Source organism: Oncorhynchus nerka, linkage group LG1, assembly GCF_034236695.1.
Source record: "Oncorhynchus nerka isolate Pitt River linkage group LG1, Oner_Uvic_2.0, whole genome shotgun sequence".
Lineage (NCBI taxonomy): Eukaryota > Metazoa > Chordata > Actinopteri > Salmoniformes > Salmonidae > Oncorhynchus > Oncorhynchus nerka.
In genome coordinates this window covers 32,883,346-32,903,262 of record NC_088396.1, presented here as the reverse complement: position 1 = coordinate 32,903,262, position 19,917 = coordinate 32,883,346, and the positions used below count along the sequence as shown (strand labels likewise).

At 44.0% G+C, this 19,917-nt stretch overlaps 1 protein-coding gene across 1 annotated transcript in view; it reads right to left on the bottom strand.

Annotated features, from left to right (window-relative positions):
- Positions 1 to 8,894: 8,894 nt before the first annotated feature.
- LOC115129480 (interleukin-1 receptor type 1-like) overlaps positions 8,895 to 19,917 on the bottom strand; it is a 32,102-nt gene continuing 21,079 nt past the window's right edge. Inside the window, exons 3-11 of the mRNA XM_029659872.2 lie at positions 18,545 to 18,797; positions 18,271 to 18,451; positions 17,436 to 17,625; positions 15,670 to 15,732; positions 15,410 to 15,545; positions 11,286 to 11,437; positions 10,934 to 11,077; positions 10,218 to 10,391; positions 8,895 to 9,854 (exon numbers count right to left, since the gene is read on the bottom strand). Coding sequence (XP_029515732.1) covers positions 9,379 to 9,854; positions 10,218 to 10,391; positions 10,934 to 11,077; positions 11,286 to 11,437; positions 15,410 to 15,545; positions 15,670 to 15,732; positions 17,436 to 17,625; positions 18,271 to 18,451; positions 18,545 to 18,797 — 1,769 coding nt within the window. The 3' untranslated portion in view covers positions 8,895 to 9,378. The remainder of the gene's footprint in view (positions 9,855 to 10,217; positions 10,392 to 10,933; positions 11,078 to 11,285; positions 11,438 to 15,409; positions 15,546 to 15,669; positions 15,733 to 17,435; positions 17,626 to 18,270; positions 18,452 to 18,544; positions 18,798 to 19,917) is intronic.

Sequence of the window (19,917 nt, the reverse complement as noted above, 5' to 3'; positions counted from 1 at the left end):
ATCCTTAGTGAATATGTCATCATAAATTGTTTTATGTTTAACTGCAAGTCAGTTAAGAACAAATTCTTATTTTCAACAACAGCCTAGGAAAAGTGGGTTAACTGCCTTGTTCAGGGGTAGAACAACAGATTTTTACCTTGTCAGCTCAAGGATTCCATCTTTCAACCTTTCGGTTACTAGTCCAACGCTCTAACCACTAGGCTACCTGCCGCCCATTTAATGTTAAGGGCCTACACTCTGAACATTACAATTAAATGTTGAATTAACACTCATTGTTGTAAAATAACCCCAGTGTTGGTGTTAATAACCAGAGTTGAACCAAAACCACGCCCATCATAATCACATTTCACAGCGTGCTCTATTTCAGGTTGATTTGAAGATTTTTCTCAATATCTATGTTTTTTTAATGTACATTGATTAATTGATGTTATGCTTTTCAAATACAAATGTCATACATTTTCTAAACTAATCCGGTATGTTACTGAAATGGTTGTTCCAATTTAGATGCTTTAGGTAGTCTCATATTTCAGTTTTCCCACCCTGGCAGTCATTCTGAATGCAGGTTGTGGGTGATATAAAATTTAGAAGGTTGGATATCCCCATTCCGGCTGGATTTCTACCAGAATTAGACATCATTTTGCAAGCCAGCATAATGTGACAGGTTATGTGATTATCTAAACATTGGTTAATTTAACCATCAGATGGGTTTTTATTCACTTTCTTTCTGGGTTGACCAAGCAGCCTGGTCTTTTTATTGAAATTATGGGCAAATGGGTTAAGTGCCTTGCTTAAGGGCACATCGACAGGTTTTTATCTAGTCGGCTAGGGGATACGAACCAGCGATCTTTCAGTTACTGGCCCAGCGCTGTTAACTGCTAGGCTACAGCGATAAGGCTGTGCCTTGACAGAAGCACTACAGGATGTGGAGACAAGAGTGCTAGTAGGCGCCAGAATCAAATCTACATCTGTGCTCCCATTTGCCCATGTTTCTTGGAGATCATTTGAATGGTAACATTTTGTGATATTCAACTCGACCTGTGGTATAAGCACATTCATACAGTAACTGTTTCATAACACCTCAAATGAAAGTCACTATACTGAAGGTGTTTGTGCACACACTATAAAGCCATATGACAAGGTTATGACGTCCGTCATTCCATTCAATTTAATAAGGTTGGTAAATGACAAAACACCCTATTATAACATCTGGTATGTAGACTCTTATGTAGCATGTAATAACATATGACAAAAGTTGTCTTGCAGACTGTATAATAGCAGTTGTTACTAACAGTTGACATTAGAGAATATGACAACAGGATGAACAGTCATCTATAAAACCCATTATTAACTAGTTTTATTACATCTTATGCCGTTACTCACTACTATTCAAAAATACTTATGACAGCTTATGACATTTGGTATAATGTGTAATATAGCTGTTATAAAGGCTTCATCAATAAGGACACATACAGTAAAGTGGTGACCGAAATGTCTGATTAACGGTTTTAGTCAACCAGCTACAGTAACAATTTCAACCCATTGAAATGGATGGTGAAAAAGCACTCTAGTGAGAGAAGTACAGCATTATGATGGTTGTAGTAAGTCATTTCATTACTGGACGATCGCCAAAACCGGCATAGGGGAAAATGAATCAACGGTGTCACCCACACGGTGTCAATGTAATTACTCATATCTGACATGATTGACCTCTCACAATGAATCTGATGACTGATGTTCAAGACGTGAATGACTTGAGACAAAACAAAGTGAAGATTTGGAGTGATAAACTCAGCAGAGTGCAAAGCAAAATAATGCAACTAACAAAAGACCATAACAAAGAAGAACATCAAAACAGTACAAAATATACGATTCAAAAAACACTAAATGTAAATTAACTGACTGAACCCTAGTCAACACTTTACTCAGATGTCAACCACACACACCACGAAGACATACTTTTTAGCAGGTTACTCTTTAGTCCTCATGCAAGGCCACAGCTCTGTAAGCTATCTCTGCAACACGTGCATGGTCCATGCTTTTTACTCCATGATCATACAGAGTACTAACCAGCAACGACGAACACATTCCTAGCACTATAGCAACGCACATGGTAAGACAAGATAAGGTTCAACTACTGTCACTTGCACACATAGCACAACAGTAATTCATTTGTGGATGGTGTCCAAACCTAACGCAAGTATCTCCAAGCATATAAATGACAACATGAAGCATGCCGTTTGTGATAAGAGTTATAAAACCAGGAGGGAGTTCCTCAAAATCCTTAAACTTCAAAGGATGGATCTGTTGGATCCTGTGTTTTACATTATAGCCAACACCATATATATGATTGAATATTATCTGCTGTTGGCTTGTGTGGATGTATGTATGTGTTATGCAACATAGCTGACTTGAAACATTGTTAAAAGCTTCAGGGCCATGGGCCTTTCTCGTGATGGAAAAATACAGAAGACAGGAACTATGCAATGAGTTGGGGGGGCACATTCAGAGCGTGGGGTTGCAGAACAAGCGGTCTTTTGTTAGATAACAGGAGCCAGGTGCGAGATAACGGTATCGAGCATGAGCGCATGGATGTTCTTCACAGCAACAGTTACATCTATCAACAGAAGCGCCAAGAGGCGGGGACCCGCCTGAGCGCCTGCAATAGGCTGAGCAAGTTTAAACCACGCCCACTCTACTCTGACAAGCCGGCTCGGAAGCCGGAACTACTACTGCCATCAGGGTATATTATAATATCTTTGTCAGGAACAAGTCAGTTCTCTGTTTTGCCCTGCGAGGTGGGACAGCGAGCCCGTATATACGAAATATATATACATTTACCACTGATTGCTTAGCTAATAAAAAATACATAGTATACAATCGGTGACTCATTGTCATATTTATCCTGATACCAGATTCGAATTGACGCAACTCTAACAGATCTAACAAGAAACGAATGGTTAAAGCTGGAATCCTTAGACGCTACATCCATTTTTGAACTTGTATATGAATGATATACTGTATACCCATTGACTCTTATAGTATATAACTTATGAATCCCACATGAGCTTAGTTCAACTGTCGTACACCATCAGAACCAAAATACAAGCTTGTTTTACTCCAATGTTTGTAAACAATGTAAATGGAAACATCGTGGATGGTCAGTGCTTGCATCCATAGCGGTGTCTATGCATTTGAGAGTCTATATTTCTCCAGGCCCATCCCTCAGGTGCGGGGACCACTTTTTTTTTTATTCAATTAAGGATTCTAGCTTTAAAGTAGGATTTCTTAGGATTTTGGGATTGTAATTTGAGAAAATGTCCATAATATATCTGCAGTAATAGTGGAACGATAGTGTTTCACAGTATAACTTACTCGCCAGTGTTGTGACTGGCTGTGATATTCGCCTATTGTTTTCTCCCGCCGGAACGACATCGGTTGTCAAAATGGGAAAGCTGTTCTGACTTTGTGGCTATGTTATCTAGTAGAAATCCCTCAATTCAATTCCTGGTTGTAAAGATTCTACACTGTTCGCTCAATTTCTGTTCATGTGAGAAAACAAACACGAAAATATTGTAGGGGATCAATAGCAGATACCCATAGACTTCCACGAATTGCCTTAACGCAAGTGAGCATTGGCTTACCTCTTACCTCTAACTTCCTTCATACTGGACACATAAAAATGGTATCCACGAGTTCATCTGACTCTGGGGAAGTAGATAAAGGACCTCATTGCCAAAATATAAAAGTATCCTTTTAAGGCCTGCAGTGTGAACAAGACTTGAGAGCCTCCACGCAGAGCTGCATAAATGGGGACTAGCTAATGAGCCATTGCAATTGAGACACACGGAGCCCCATGGTGGAGTTGCTTCTCCGTGAGGACCACAAACTTTACTGAAGACACTGTGTTGTGGTATCCAGGTGGACCTCATGACATCGCTGCAGGACCATTCAAAAATCTATAAAATTTCACTTTTTATCAGAACTTTTAACATGCTGTTAATCCTCCCTAATAGCTACCTTCATGCTACATAAACCAAAGTGTACCAATAGTTAGCAGTAACAATTGCAATACTTACATGAATCCATGTATTTTAGAGATGATAAACCCAATGTCCTCCTCTTCACTTTGTTTCACAGTGGTTTCAGGCTCGCGGAAGTGTGATTTTAAGGAAGATTCTTCACTTTGACAAGACAATGCTAGAGAATGTTTTCTTGAGGTGTGACACAACCTCAGCTGGATTTTCCCCCATTGGATTGAATCTCCAGTACTCCTAACCACACTTTCTTTGAAATAGCCTACGATCACATTGGATTACAGTAAAGCAGGTTACCAGTCACAGCCAGTCCTACCTGTATGTAAGCTAGACATAACAGAAGAGCTAGCACGCAACCAACTTGTGCAAATCGCCACACCCTTTCTGGGAAGTTTCATGACTGTGCTTTCATTAATAAATCATAAGGTGTTCGTTAATAGTCAGCTCACCATTTAGAAAACATTTAATATTAAATGCCAGTAAGCTGTTCATAAATACTTTGGCCTCATAACAAATAACTGCATCCATAAATATTAGTTTAAACACATAGCTTCTCATTGGAGGATTAACAAATCTGAAAAAAATATTTTAAAAATCCGAAATAGAGGAATATTGGTGGGAACATTTTTAAGTAGACAAATAAAGACATCAAATACATTGTATAGAATGTACTGGGCTCTCTTTATTAAAGCTCTCTCACAGATGTGGTGTGTATGTACAACAGTGGTAAATTGTGTGTGTGTGGTGTGTGTGTTTGAGTGGCTCTGCCAATATGTTCAGAATTAATACTCTTAACTGTGCATTTTACAACATTAATCGGCAGGATGATCAATCATCATCCCAGAGGATCAGTCCTCCAAAGTCTGATTCAAGAATATTTCTTAATTAATTCTTCTTAATTCTTAATCTTAATTGGGCATGGGACACAAGCTAAGGCTTGATTACCCTTTAGCTGGCCACCTTTGATGAGGGTGTTTAGTGATTAAAGGCCGAAACACCCACTGATTCGAAGGCACACTACTGAGGATGTGTCCCAAAATTGACATCTTACCCCAGTCTAAGAAATAAACCTCCCATGCCACTCTGTCAACATCACGGCAAATCTCATGTGAGTGCATTCCATCTATTGGCACAATGGACAGTTTTTAACATCTCGTCCCGTGTTTTATGATTCTGATCATCTGGACCAGTCCAGTGACTGCTGTGAAAGGACAGCTGACAACATAGGAAAGTCTGTGTGACAGCTTGGAGAGACAGCTGACCGGAGGGAATAGACCCCACTGGGGCTGTCATGGGCTAGCTACCCATGTTGGCAGTCTCCGACGCTGTTTCAGTATGTTGGAGACACCCGCTAAGTGCTACTGAAAGTCAACAAAGGAACATACCCCTAGAGCCTGCGAGAGCTGGGGCGCAAGATGGCTCAACGACTGATCACACGGTTACGGACCCAGGAACGGAAACGACTACGAGTAGGAACACAGCACATGAGACAACCATAACAGCAGCAGGACACACACTTCAGGTGTGCAGCTGTGGTTGGGAGAGAGTAACATCGGCAAGGGGGTTAAGGATCCATCAAGGGAGGAAAAGGTGCTTGGGAGAGCAGAGACAGGGACCTCGCATTGACCAGTACTTCTTACGAAGCAGCCAGTCAAATCAGTCGAATGAAGCACAGCGACGGGACGCAAACCAAAGTTCGCAGAGCATCAGCACCCCTGTAACTGAGGAGGATAACACAAGCACAGAAATGCCGGTGGATGAACTCACCCAACCACAGAGACCTCTAAAAGAGGAAAAGATCAAAGGGCACAGACCAAGTGTGAAGTGGCCCAAAGCTGTTGAAAAGAGAGAGTGGGAAACAATCAACAACGACCTGACAAAAATCTTGGAACAACAGGTAGGAACAGCAGAGAAAAAGCTTGAAAGGATGGGAGACATTATCTACCACTACGGAGAAGAGCGCTTTGGAGTAAACGAAAGGAGAAGTGGCAAGACACCACCCCTGCCAGCCAAATCTAGGAGACAGCAGGAGATCGAGATACTTGTCAGAGAGAGAAGGCAGCTGAGGAAGCAGTGGAAGAAGGCCTCTGATGCAGAGAGAGAAGGTCTCATGCTACTCAAGCAGACATTAAATGTCGGCTGGCAACCTTGCGAAGAGCGGAAAACTTAAGGAAACTTCGTAGGAAGAAGGTACACTCAAGAACACGGTTCTATAAAAACCCCTTTAAGTTTGTCAAAGATCTCTTCGCAAAGGAAAAGTGTGGAATCCTAAAAACTCCAAAGCCTGAACTGGAAGAACATCTGGAAAAGGTCCACCAGGACATGAAAAGGCATGAGCAGATAGTCATCCCACATGACATCCCACCTATTCAACCACCAGAATTCAATCTGGACACTGACCCTCAAAATGGAGGGAAGTAGAGAACGTTGTCCGAAGAGCAAGAGCGGCCTCTGCTCCTGGTCCTAATGGAGTACCATACAAGCTCTACAAGAACGCCCCGGATGTCCTACGCTTTCTTTGGAGGCTCATGAGGATAGTGTGGCAGAAGGAAATAATACCAAAGGCATGGCGAAGGGCTGGTGGTGTGCTAATCCCGAAAGAGAAGGATGCGACAGACATCAGTCAATTCCGACCAATCTCCTTCTCAACGTCGAAGGGAAGATCTTTTTCAGTATAATAGCACAGAGGCTGTCCACTTATCTGGAAAGGAACAAGTACATTGATACATCTGTACAGAAAGCAGGCATTCCTGGTTTCTCTGGTTGCCTGGAACATACTAGTATGATTTGGCACCAGATCCAAACCGCTAAGAAGGACAAGAGAGACCTCTATGTCATCTTCCTCGACCTGGCCAATGCCTTTGGCTCAGTTCCCCATGAACTCCTCTGGGAATCCTTCAACATTTTCCACGTACCAGAACCCATCACTACACTGGTAAAGGCCTATTTCCAAGACCTGCAATTGTGTTTCACAACACCTGACTTCACAACAACATGGCAGCGCTTGGAAGTAGGCATAATGGCAGGCTGTACAATTTCTCCTCTGGCATTCACTATGGCCATGGAAGTCATCATCAGGGCATCGAGATGGGTGGTCGGCGGTGAGAGAACTAAGGAAGGGCTCCGTCTCCCACCTATCCGAGCATACATGGATGACATGACTATACTGACCACCACTGCAGCATGCACCAGGCGGCTACTTGCAAAACTGCAGGATAACATCAAGTGGGCCCGGATGAAAATCAAGCCAAGCAAATCTCGAAGCATCTCCATAGTCAAGGGACAGCTTAAAGATGTGAGGTTCTGCATTGGAGATGACCCGATACCAACGGTGTCTGAGCAACCCATCAAGAGCCTGGGTAGATGGTACAACGAAAGCCTCCGGGATAAAGATCAAGTGCAGCAAGTAAGGCAGGACATCGCCGACGGTCTTGAGAACATCAACAAGACCCTACTGCCTGGGAGGCTCAAGCTTTGGTGCCTACAGTTTGGACTTCTCCCCGGGTAATGTGGCCACTCACCGTCTATGAGGTCCCAATAACAACAGTGGAGAAGATGGAGCGAACCATTACCTCATACGTGAAGAAATGGCTGGGTGTCCCCACGATGCCTGAGTAACATCGGCCTGTATGGCAAGGGGTCCTTGAACTACCTCTTACAAGTCTAACGGAGGAGTACAAGTGCTCTAAAGTAAGACTTCAGATGACATTGAAGGACTCCAAAGACCAGACCATTAGCAAGGCTGCACCTCTCCTACAAACTGGACGGAAATGGACATCATCCAAGGCTGTGCAGCAAGCAACATCAGCCCTGAGACACCAAGACATTGTGGGAATATCCAGCATGGAAGAGGAGGCTTTGGCCTGGCAGCAAGCAAACCAACGTTCCATGAGGCAACAACATCTGAACGCAGGAAGCTGGTGGTCGAGGAGGTGCGCAGACAGGAGGAGACTGCAAGAAGTGCAAAGGCTGTCTCTCTTGCTAAACAAGGGCAATGGACGCGGTGGGAAGGCCTGGAGAGGAGAAAGATCAACTGGAGTGAGCTTTGGCAAATGGAGGCAAGCAACATCAGTTTCATCATAAGAGCTGTTTATGATGTGCTTCCATCACCAAAAAATCTACATCAATGGTATGGCGAGGACTCGACCTGCCCCCTCTGCCCAGCTCCAGCGACTCTCAGGCATATAATGACAGGTTGCAAGACCAGCCTCTCACAAGGCCGCTACACCTGGAGGCACAATCAGGTCCTCAAGAGCCTGGCTGCAGCACTTGAGACCAAGAGGAGTGCAACCAATTCATTACCTCCAAAAACAAGCAATCCCGTCAAAACAACAACATTCATCCGGGAGGGACAGAAAAGGCCCAAGTATCCTCCTACAAAGCCAGAAACTGGACACCTAGCCATGGCCCGGGACTGGAAGATGCTTGTCGATATTGGCCAGCAACTCATTTTCCACCAGAGATTGCTTCTACCAACCTTAGGCCAGACATGGTACTCTGGTCCCCTTCACGAAAGGCTGTGTACATCATAGAGCTCACAGTCCCGTGGGAAAACTCGGTTGAAGAGGCCTACGAGCGTAAGAAACTTCGTTACACAGAGTTGGCAGCAGACGCAACTCAGCGTGGCTGGAATGCAAAGGTCTGGCCAGTTGAAGTGGGATGCAGAGGATTCGTGGCTTCTTCCATCATCAGGTTGCTGAAAGAACTTGGAATCCATGGACAGGCTCTGCGGCAGACCGTCAGAGCAGTTTCTCAAGCAGCTGAAAGAGGCAGCCAGTGGATCTGGATCAAACGGAAGGACCCTTGCTGGGCTATAACTTCATGACCCCCACCCCCACCTGAGAACCCAATTCAGATCCCTCCAACTTGAGGAGGGCATATGAGGTATGCGGTCAGCTGTATGGCTGGCTCAGGGAAGAGGACGCCCCTGCCTTGCATAGTCCCGTGGGACATCTTAATTGGGCATGGGACACAAGCTAAGGCTTGATTACCCTTTAGCTGGCCACCTTTGATGAGGGTGTTTAGTGATTAAAGGCCGAAACACCCACTGATTCGAAGGCACACTACTGAGGATGTGTCCCAAAATTGACATCTTACCCCAGTCTAAGAAATAAACCTCCCATGCCACTCTGTCAACATCACGGCAAATCTCATGTGAGTGCATTCCATCTATTGGCACAATGGACAGTTTTTAACATCTCGTCCCGTGTTTTATGATTCTAATGGAAATGTGTTGTGAGAGTCAGGAACAACATTTATACTCTCCATGGTATCAGAAGTCCTTTCATTCAACATATTTCCTCCTTATGTCTATCACTGTCCTCTCCAAAGCCCATCAATCCCATCACAAGTTCAACAGGCTGTTCTTCTCTGGGCACATCGTCCTCATGCCCCTCACTGGCATATAATACCTCAACTCCTTCCAGAAGCGTGAGGACAAGAAAAGAGAGGGTGAGGAGAGAGGGGGCGAAGCCTGCTCCCCTCTCTTCTCCGCCACCTCTTTTCTCCACCTCCCACACCTCAACCCTTTGGTCCTCCTTGTCCTGCTACTCTTCCACCAGCAGACGGCGCCCTGGCGCTCCCGGAGGTGGCGCACCGACTCAGGGAAGAGGGCCAGCTGTGTAGGAGTGACCTCCTCCAGCTCCACCAGGACCACCTTAAGGGAGCCCTCCAGCAGGGCATGGTGCATGGCCGTCTGCCTCTCGAAGCTCTGCCAGGCCTCCAGGACACCGCTGCTGTCACTGCAGAATGTAGAGCCAGAGTAGACCAGGAGGAGACACCGGCTGGCCAGCATGCTCTCCTCCACAGCATCTAATACGGCTAGAGGGAGAGGGGGTCAGGTAGGAGAGGAGGGAAAGGGGGGTCAGGGAGGAGAAGAGGGAGAGGGGGGTCAGGGAGGAGAAGAGGGAGAAGTGGGGTCAGGGAGGAGGGAGGAGAAGAGGAAGAGGGGGGCAGGGAGAAGAAAGGGGGGAGGGGGAAAGAGAGGAGGGAGGAGAAGAGGAAGAAAGGGAGCAGGGAAAATGGTTATTAAAACATTGTTTAACCATTAAGGTGGTTTCATTAGGTCTTTATGACTTCAAAAAGATTCCACATATTTCATCATCATGCTACATGTGTACTAATGCCAATGCTAAGATAATCTTGTGGAACCTGGAGCCCCAGGGTCGAACCGAGATGTCTTACCTTCCCCTGGTAGGCTGTCCCGGCCCAGTATGAAGAGCCTGTAGCCACACCTCCCCTCCAGAACCTGGGGCAACGTGTGGAGGGCAAACATCTCTGCCTCTCCACAGGCCCTGCCCCCATCCCCAAACAGACGGGGGTACGCCACGTACGCATCATACAGCTTCCCATCAGAGTCTGCCACATGCAGGACAGAGACAGGTAAAACAAAATAGGTGTGTTAGTGCTGGGCTGGAGCAAATGTCTCCACAAACCTGCCTAACAGAGGAGGCTTGGTTATTAATGACATCATAGCCTATTCAGTGCCTCGTATGAATCTTCCTCTGTTTCCTCTGTCATGGAAAATGCAGTGCTTGCATACTGCAGCTGTGGGATGTGCTACAGTACCTTGCTACATTTGCTACTGATTTTACTTGTGGTCAGGTGGGGAGTGGGAAACAAGCAATGCAACATTCATGTGTGTGGGTTTAAGTGTGGGCCTGGGGGTTTGTGGGGAGACATGCTGTATGTGCATTACTGTCTGTATCTGGTGTAGAATGTATGTTTATGCGAGTTTCCATTTTGTGAATGCACAGTATGCAATGAGTCTGCAGATAGTGTGTATGTGTCCGTGCGTGTGTGCGCATGTCTGCGTGTGCGTGCTCAGGTATGTTTCTATTCATCTTTCCTTGAGTGTACTTGGGCAGTATATGTGCGATAAACTGTCTCTCATTGTGTACCTGTGTTTGGGTAGAGAAGCGGGAACACCCTCCTTAGCGACAGCACAATGTCAATCTTGAAGCGATGGTAAATCACAACACTAACAGTAAACACCAATACCAGACTAGTCAGTAGTACCCCAATAGGGAACAGGTTGTTTGGATCTGTGCAGAAAAAGAGAGAAGATAGCATTTATAACAGTTTTTACCCAAGGTCAAGCTGACTGGCTTTAATTCTTCAAACAGTTTTCAAAAGTGGTGAGGTTGCAGATGTTATAATACACTATCAAAACAAGAGTAAAGGGCCAGGATAATATGTGTGTGATCTCTTTTGAAACATTTTTATGTTATCTTCCAGAAAGTGTTGTGGTACCTGTAGGCTGTAGTGTGAAGGAGGCAGAAGGACTGCCTCTGTCGCTGGAAACCTTACAGGTGTAATGGATGGAAAAGTCTTCCTCTTCCACCGTCAAGAAATTCAAATTACGCTCCAACCATACACCCTCCTTCTCTTCAGAAAAGTTCCCCCTTGTGAACAGACAATCAAACCATCAAGGCCACAGTTAAGATAACATATACTGTTATTGGCGCCGGAGGGGATGGCTGCCGTTTCATGGGCCCCTAACCAACTGTGCTACTTTGTGGGTTTTTTTTGCATTGTTTGTAACTTATTTTGTACATTGGTCTCGATTACTCACCTCTACCTAGACAAAGATTTTTACTTTACTGAGTCTTCTGCAAAGGATATACTGTTTCTCCGAGACCAGGCCCAAATCCCCGTCATTCGCGTGAAGAAAAGACAGCGGTACAGGGGGTGGACATCAGGGTGCCTTGTGAGAATTCGTCAGCGAGTGAGTAACCTGCCTCTACTATCCATTCTATTGGCCAACATGCAATCACTGGAGAATAATCTGGATGAGCTCCATTCGAAACTATCCTACCAACGGTACATTAAAAACTGTAATATCTTATGTTTCACCGAGTCGTAGCTGGACGACAACAAGGATAATATTCAGTTGGCCGGCCGGGTTTTCCGTACATCCGCAGGACAGAACAGCTACGTCCGGTAAGACGAGGGGTGGTGGTGTGTGTCAATTTGTCAATAACAGCTGGTGTATGATGTCTAATATTAAGGAATTCTTAAGGTATAGCTCACCTGAGGTAGAGTACCTCATGATAAGCTGTAGATCTCACTATCTTCATCTATATTTTTCGTAGCCATCTAATTACCACCACAAACTGATGCTGGCACTAAGATCTCACTCAACAAGCTGTATAAGGCCATAAGCAAACAAGAAAATGCTAATCCAGAAACGGCTCTCCTAGTGGCCGGGGACTTTAATGCAGGCAAACTTAAATCTGTTTAGCCTAATTTCTACCATCATTCACTAACATTTTCAACCTCTCCCTGACCGAGTCTGTAATACCTACATGTTTCAAGCAGACAACCACAGTCCCTGTGCCCAAGGAAGCGAAGAACAACCTGCCTAAATGATTACCACCCCGTAGCACTCACGTCGGTACCCGTGAAGTGCTTTGAAAGGCTGGTCATGGCTCACATCAACAACATCATCCCGGAAACCCTAGACCCACTCCAATTCGCATACCACCTCAACAGATCTACAGATGACGCTGTCTCAATTGCACTCCACACTGCCCTTTCCCACCTGGACAAAAGGAACACCTATGTGAGAATGCTGATAATTGACTACAGCTCAGCATTCAACACTATAGTGCCCACAAAGCTTATTACTAAGCTAAGGACCCTGGGACTAAACAACTCCCTCTGCAACCTGGACTTCCTGATGGGCCGCCCCCAGGTGGTAAGGGTAGGCAACAACACATCTGCCACGCTGATCCTCAACACTGGGGCCCCTCAGGGGTGCATGCTTAGTCCCCTCCTGTACTCCCTGTTCACCCACGACTGCGTGGCCATGCAAGCCTCCAACTCAATCATCATGTTTGCAGACGACACTACAGTGGTAGGCTTGATTACCAGCAACGACGAGATGGCCTACAGGGAGGAGGTGAGGGCCCTAGGAGTGTGGTGTCAGGAAAATAACTTCACACTCAACGTCAACAAAATGAAGGAGATAATCGTGGACTTCAGGAAACAGCAGAGGGAGCACCCCCCTATCCACATCGACGGGACAGTAGTGGAGAAGGTGGAAAGTTTTAAGTTCCTCGACATACACATCACGGACAAACTGAAATGGTCCACCCACACAGACAGCGTGGTGAAGAAGGCGCAGCAGCGCCTCTTCAACCTCAGGAGGCTGAAGAAATTCGGCTTGTCACCAAAAACACTCACAAACTTTTACAGATGCACAATCGAGAGCATCCTGTCGGGCTGTATCACCGCCTGGTACGGCAACTGCTCCGCCCATAACCGTAAGGCTTTCCAGAGGGTAGTGAGGTCTGCACAACGCATCACCGGGGGTAAACTACCTGCCCTCCAGGACACCTACCTGCCCTGCAGGACACCTACACCACCTGATGTCACAGGAAGGCCAAAAAGATCATCAAGGACAGCAACCACCCGAGCCACTGCCTGTTCATCCGGCGCCGGATGAATGACCTACACACAATCCAACACCATCATTAAGTTTGCTGATGACACAACAGTGGTAGGCCTGATCACCGACAATGATGAGATAGCCTATAGAGAGGAGGTCAGAGACCTGGCAGTGTGGTGCCAGGACAACAACATCTCCCTCAATATGAGCAAGACAAAGGAGCTGATCGTGGACTACAGGAAAAGGAGGGCCGAACAGGCCCCCACTAATATTGAAGGGGCTGTAGTGGAGCGGTTCGAGAATTTCAAGTTCCTTGGTGTCCACATCACCAACAAACTATCACGGTTCAAACACACCAAGACAGTCGTGAAGAGGGCACGACAACAGCTTTTCCACCTCAGGAGACTGAAAAGATTTGTCATGGGTCCCCAGATCCTCAAAAGCTTCTACAGCTGCACTAGTGAGAGCATCCTGACCGGCACTACAGAGGGTAGTGTGTACAGCCCAGTACATCACTGGGACCAAGCTTCCTGCCATCCAGGACCTATATACTAGGCGGTGCCAGAAGAAGGCCCAAAAAATTGTCAAAGACTGCAGTCACCCAAGTCATAGACTGTTCTCTCTGCTACAGCACGGCAAGTGGTACCAGAGTGACAAGTCTATGTCCAAAAGGCTTCTTAACAGCTTCTACCCCCAAGCCATAAGACTGCTCAACAATTAATCAAATGCCCACCTGGACCATCTACATTGACCCCCCCCCCCCCCCCCCCCCACACACACTTTGTTTTTACACTGCTGGTACCCTCTGTTTATTATCTATGTATAGTCACTTTACTCCTACTGTACCTACATGTACAAATAACCTTGACTAACCTGTACCCCTCCACATTGACTCAGTACTGGTACCCCCTGTATATAGCCTCGTTATTGTTATTTTATTGTGTTACTTTTCATTACATTTTTTACTTCAGTTGATTTAGAAAATATAACTCTATTTCTTGAACTGCATTGTCGGTTAAGGGCTTTAAGGGCTTGTAAGTAAGCATTTCACGGTAAGGTTGTTGTATTCGGAGCTTGTGACAAATACAATTTGATTTGATGTTCTGAAGTTTCAAAGCAAGCACTATGTATTCAGGGATATGGATCCTATCTTAATCTTAGTGGTATACCTGATACAATACCAACAGTTTAGATACTATACAATAGAACAATGCAGCAAACACTGCATTACACAGTAGTAGCTACACCATCGAGAGCACTGGTTGCATCACCACCTGGTATGGGAACTGCTTAGCCTCCGACTGCAAGGCATTGCAGAGGGTTGTGCGTACAGCCCAGTACATCACTGGGGCCAAGCTTCCTGCCATCCAGGACCTATATACTTGGCAGTGTCAGAAGAAGGCCCAAAGTCATAGACTGTTCTCTCTGCTACCGCACGGCAACGGTACCGGAGTGCCAAGTCTAGGTCCAAAAGACTCCTGAACAGCTTCTACCCCCAAGCCATAAGACTCCTGAACAGCTAATGAAATTATTTGCATTATTTTCTTTTTTCTTCATTAAAAATATACATTTTTAATTTATTTTTTACATCAGTTTATTTTAGTAAATACTTTCTTAACATTTATTTTTCTTAAAATGGCATTGTTGGTTAATGACTTGTAAGTAAGCATTTCACTGTTGTATTCGGTACGTGACAAATAACATTTCATTTAATACCAACGGGCAAGCATGGTGATGGTATTTAGATGGTTTGGGTATGCCTCGGGACCTGGACGACTTGACTTGTATTCTGCTCGATATCAGAGAATTCTACAGGAGAGTGTCATACCATCCGTCTGTGAGTTGAAGCTAAGGTGCAGCTGGATCATGCAGCAAGACAATGATCCAAAACACACAATCAAGTCTACATGAAAATTGTTGAAAAGCAACACATTTGTAGAATTCTTAGTGTGTATTGTGATGCTGTTGTGTTGTCTCAACCTACCTTTGTGATTCCTGAAAGACGCGCTCTGAGACAATTTTGGAAATTGAGTTATCTCGCGCTATCCAATTCAAATTTGCACAATGTTTATTCCCCACACTCGGGACAAACACCCGACACATCTTACTGAAGGAAGAACCTAGGGGACAAACATTGAATTCTTTATTTGCATCATTAATTAAAAGAACTCTACAAACTCATGCACACACACACAAAGATATGCACACACATATACAGTACATGTTCTATAGTGGCTTACTCACCCAAATCTGCTTTGATGATCTCATTGGCAGGTTCAACCACTTTGGGCTCCAGGCAATACTCCACTGAAATGATGACAATGATTCCAAAACATCATAGACAGACAGAAATATGCAGTCACATGACTCTATTGAACACAACCATTTCTAAGCTCTCACAGAGCAAAGTTTCAAAGCAGCCTCTATGAAATCATAACCTCTGATTCAGGGGCATGTACTGTACAGTGTCTTCAGAAAGTATCCACACCCCTTTACCTTTTCCACAATTTGTTGTATTACAGCTTGAATTTAAAATGTATTACATTTAAATATTTGTATCACTGGCCAACACAGTATCCCATAATGTGAAAGTGGAATTATGTTTTTCAAAGTGTTTACAAATTAATAAAATATTTAAAGCTGAAATGTCTTCAGACAATAAGTATTCAATGCCTTTCTTATGGCAAGCTGTTGCATGGACTAAGTTCTCTAAGTTGCATGGACTAAGTTCTCTAAGTTGCATGGACTAAGTTCTCTAAGTTGCATGGACTAAGTTCTCTAAGTTGCATGGACTAAGTTCTCTAAGTTGCATGGACTAAGTTCTCTAAGTTGCATGGACTCAGTTCTCTAAGTTGCATGGACTCAGTTCTCTAAGTTGCATGGACTCAGTTCTCTAAGTTGCATGGACTCAGTTCTCTAAGTTGCATGGACTCAGTTCTCTAAGTTGCATGGACTCAGTTCTCTAAGTTGCATGGACTCAGTTCTCTAAGTTGCATGGACTCAGTTCTCTAAGTTGCATGGACTCACTCACAAAGACCAGGGAGGTTTCCCAATGCCTCGCAAAGAAGGGAAACTATTGTTAGATGGGTCAAGTAAAAATAAAGCAGACAGTGAATATCCCTTTGAGCATGGTGAAATAAGTTCAGGAGTCAAATTAATTACACTTTGGTTGGTTACAGTTTGGATGGTGTTTCAATACACCCATTCACTGCAAAGATACAGGTGTCCTTCTTAACTCAGTTGTCAGAGGCAGGAAACTGCTTAGGGATTTCACAATGAGGCCAATGGTGACTTTAAAACAGTTATGGACTTTAATGGATGTGATAGGAAGAAACTGAGCATGGATCAACAACATTATAGTTACTCCACAATACTAACCTGATTGACAGAGTGAAAGGATGGAAGCCTATACAGAATAGAAGTATTCTACAACATGCATCCTGTTTGCAATAAGGCACTAAAGTAAATCTGAAAAGAAAGTGGCAGAGCAATTCACTTTTTGTCCTGAATACAAAGTCTTAGGTTTGTGCAAAATCCAATGCAACACATTACTGACTACCACTTTCCCTATTTTCAAACACAGTGGTCGCTGCATCATGTTATGGGTATGACTGTCGTTAAGGACTGGGGAGTTTTTTATTATAAAAAGAAACGGAATTCAGCTAAACACAGGCAAAATTGTGGAGTAAAACCTGGTTCCGTCTGCTTTCCAACAGGCACTAGGAGATGAATTCACCATTCAGCAGGTCAATAACCTTAAACACAAGGCCAAATCTACACTGAAGTTGTTTACAGTGAATGTTCCTGAGGAGCCGATTTACAGTTTAGACTTAAATCTGCTTGAAAATCTATGGCAGGACCTGACAAGGTTGTCTAGCAATCATCTGTAACCAGTTTGACTTTCACTGTCTCTGTAATGGCTGTGGTAAGGATTGGGGGTATATGGTAATAATCTGTTCCTAGATCTGTGGTTAAGGACAACTTTTATGAGCTGTGCCAACAATACTCACCGTCCACCATACTGTTGATGGTCTCTGAGATCCTGCCGCTGAACCCTTCCAAGTTAAAGGTCATGGTGCAGGTGTAGAACGCATGATCCTCAAGGGTGACCACTTCTACTCGGAGTAACTCCACAGCACTGTGACTGACATAACTAAACCTGTTCCACAAGGGATCATCTTCCACAATGGGTTCACAGCCCTGACAGGGTTAAAATAGAAATGCACACTGAAAGGTAGTGGTAATGGAATATGGCTTATAGTACAAAATTAATACACAATTCAATTACAGATAAGTTCTGATAATGTCTTACCTTAGAAGACCAACTCTCATAACAATTCAATGCAGTACAATGTGTGAGAGAAATGAACAATGAAAGTGTATATAATGTGTCTGAAGTAACATTGTCTGAAACGTAGTCACTAGTAGTAATAACCCTACATTCCTATAGTTTTAAACACAAATTAAGCATACATAGAAATGGACTGAATGACTGAAAATAAAGATTTCAAACAGGCTTTCCAGCATTGTCAAGCATGAGACCAGAAATCCGCCATGGCATTTCTGACACATTTCAGACCCTTTTTCCATTGAGGCCCCGACATTGGCCCATTTTCTTTCCTTGAGGCCCCCAAAAGTCCCGTTTTTTTGTCTCTGTGGCCCCCATTCTTAGCCAGATAATTCTAATTCTGTACAAAAAAACAAAAAAAGTTAGACGATCCCATTGGACCAGCCCATTCGGTATTTTCCCAAAATGCCAGATGGCTAGTTCACCCCTGCTGTCAGGCGTCCCCTCTCAACACTCTCCTATTGCACTGCACTGTCTGTTTACCCCATTGGACTCACCTTGTACCACTGGATGGAGTAGTTGTCTACTTCCCTGATATGCTCACTCAATGGGCAGTTCAGGAAAGAGGTGGCTGTGTTGGTCAGGACCTGTTGGGCCTTTTCTGGTCGATCGCATTTTTCTGGGTTGGTGTGGTTCACAATCAGTAAGGCAACCTTCTTGTAGCACTCAGATGGTAGTCTGTTATTAAAGGTAACAGGAAAGATTTACACCACACACTCATATACACACACATATACACACACACACAGCAGACAAATGTATAGCCCCTACCTCACAACACACTCATAGTCTCCAGCATCTTCCATCGTGATGTTAAAAATCCAAAGTGTCTTCCCCCGCACCAGAGTCTTTCCTGTCTCCCTGGTCAGCTCTGTCCCAGTCCTTAGGTAATACCATGAGATGTTATAGGGGATACTGCGGTTGTCAGACACGTTGAGGTCCAACAAGGTGGATGTCAACATGGCAGCATCACCGGAAACTGAAAAGACCCACTCAGTCTCTCGTCCTTTGTCCTCACAGAGCTCTGCACACAAAGAGTATATAGAGTAAAGACAAACATGCAGTACAGGGACTGTTTGAGGACCACCATCTTATTTAACGAGTCCACGTCTTAAAGAACAGAATATGTTGGGGAAATGATGCACACCAAAAAAGTATGCAATTATTATGCGTGTCATGTAGCATGCATAGACAGAGTTTTTACAGAGATGGTCTTTCAAAATATATCTCTTCACAACAAATTCTCCAGTGTTAATTTTTTTATTAACACTAATGGTGTTAAATCAATACTGAAATTGTTGAGTCTATGGACCCATAGACACCAGAGTAGTGTTAAATGAACACACTGATTAGTGTAAAGCCTTATTCAAATATTTCCCACAGTGCCTTGCCTTTCGAGCAAATTGTAGAGTTACCACCCGTGACTGTATTTTTTTGTGACAGAGACATAATTGTTGCATTCATCCATTTTTTGTCCTGTAGACTTCAAAAAGTAAGATCCTAAATGAATATGTTGTCATATGACATATTGTCATATTGTCATATGAATATATTTAACACAATGCCATATGTATTTCATAAGGCCTTATTTTGCAGGCATAGTTTTAACCAAATACAGGGGCCTGAAACTCATACACGTCACATTGAACAAAAACCATGCTCATCATCATATTTCCCAGCATGCTCTATTGCAGGAAGATTTCTTTTTTTAATTGTTTGTTTCAATATCTGTTTGTGCAGGTACATTGGTACATTGATTGATTACGTGTTTGTAGCCCATTAGCAACAAACGTAAACCTTTTATTCTGAGAGTGTAATACAAGGGCCTGAAATCCATGTTTTACAAGCCACATCAGGCCTGCAAATCACATTATGCTGGCTTACAATGTGATGTGTAATTCCTATTGGAATCCAATCAGTGGGTGGAGATCCAACAGTTGGAAAATGAATTCACCTGCAACCTGCATTCAGAATGACTGTCAGGGTTAGGAACATTAGGAACTAACTGATTTGAACTAAGTGATTGGATTAGTTTAGAAAAATGTATGTAGTTTATCTTTGTGTAGTATACGATAAATCAGTCAATCAATGTACGTGCACAAACATAGATATTGAAACAAACCATTCTAAAATATCAACCTGCA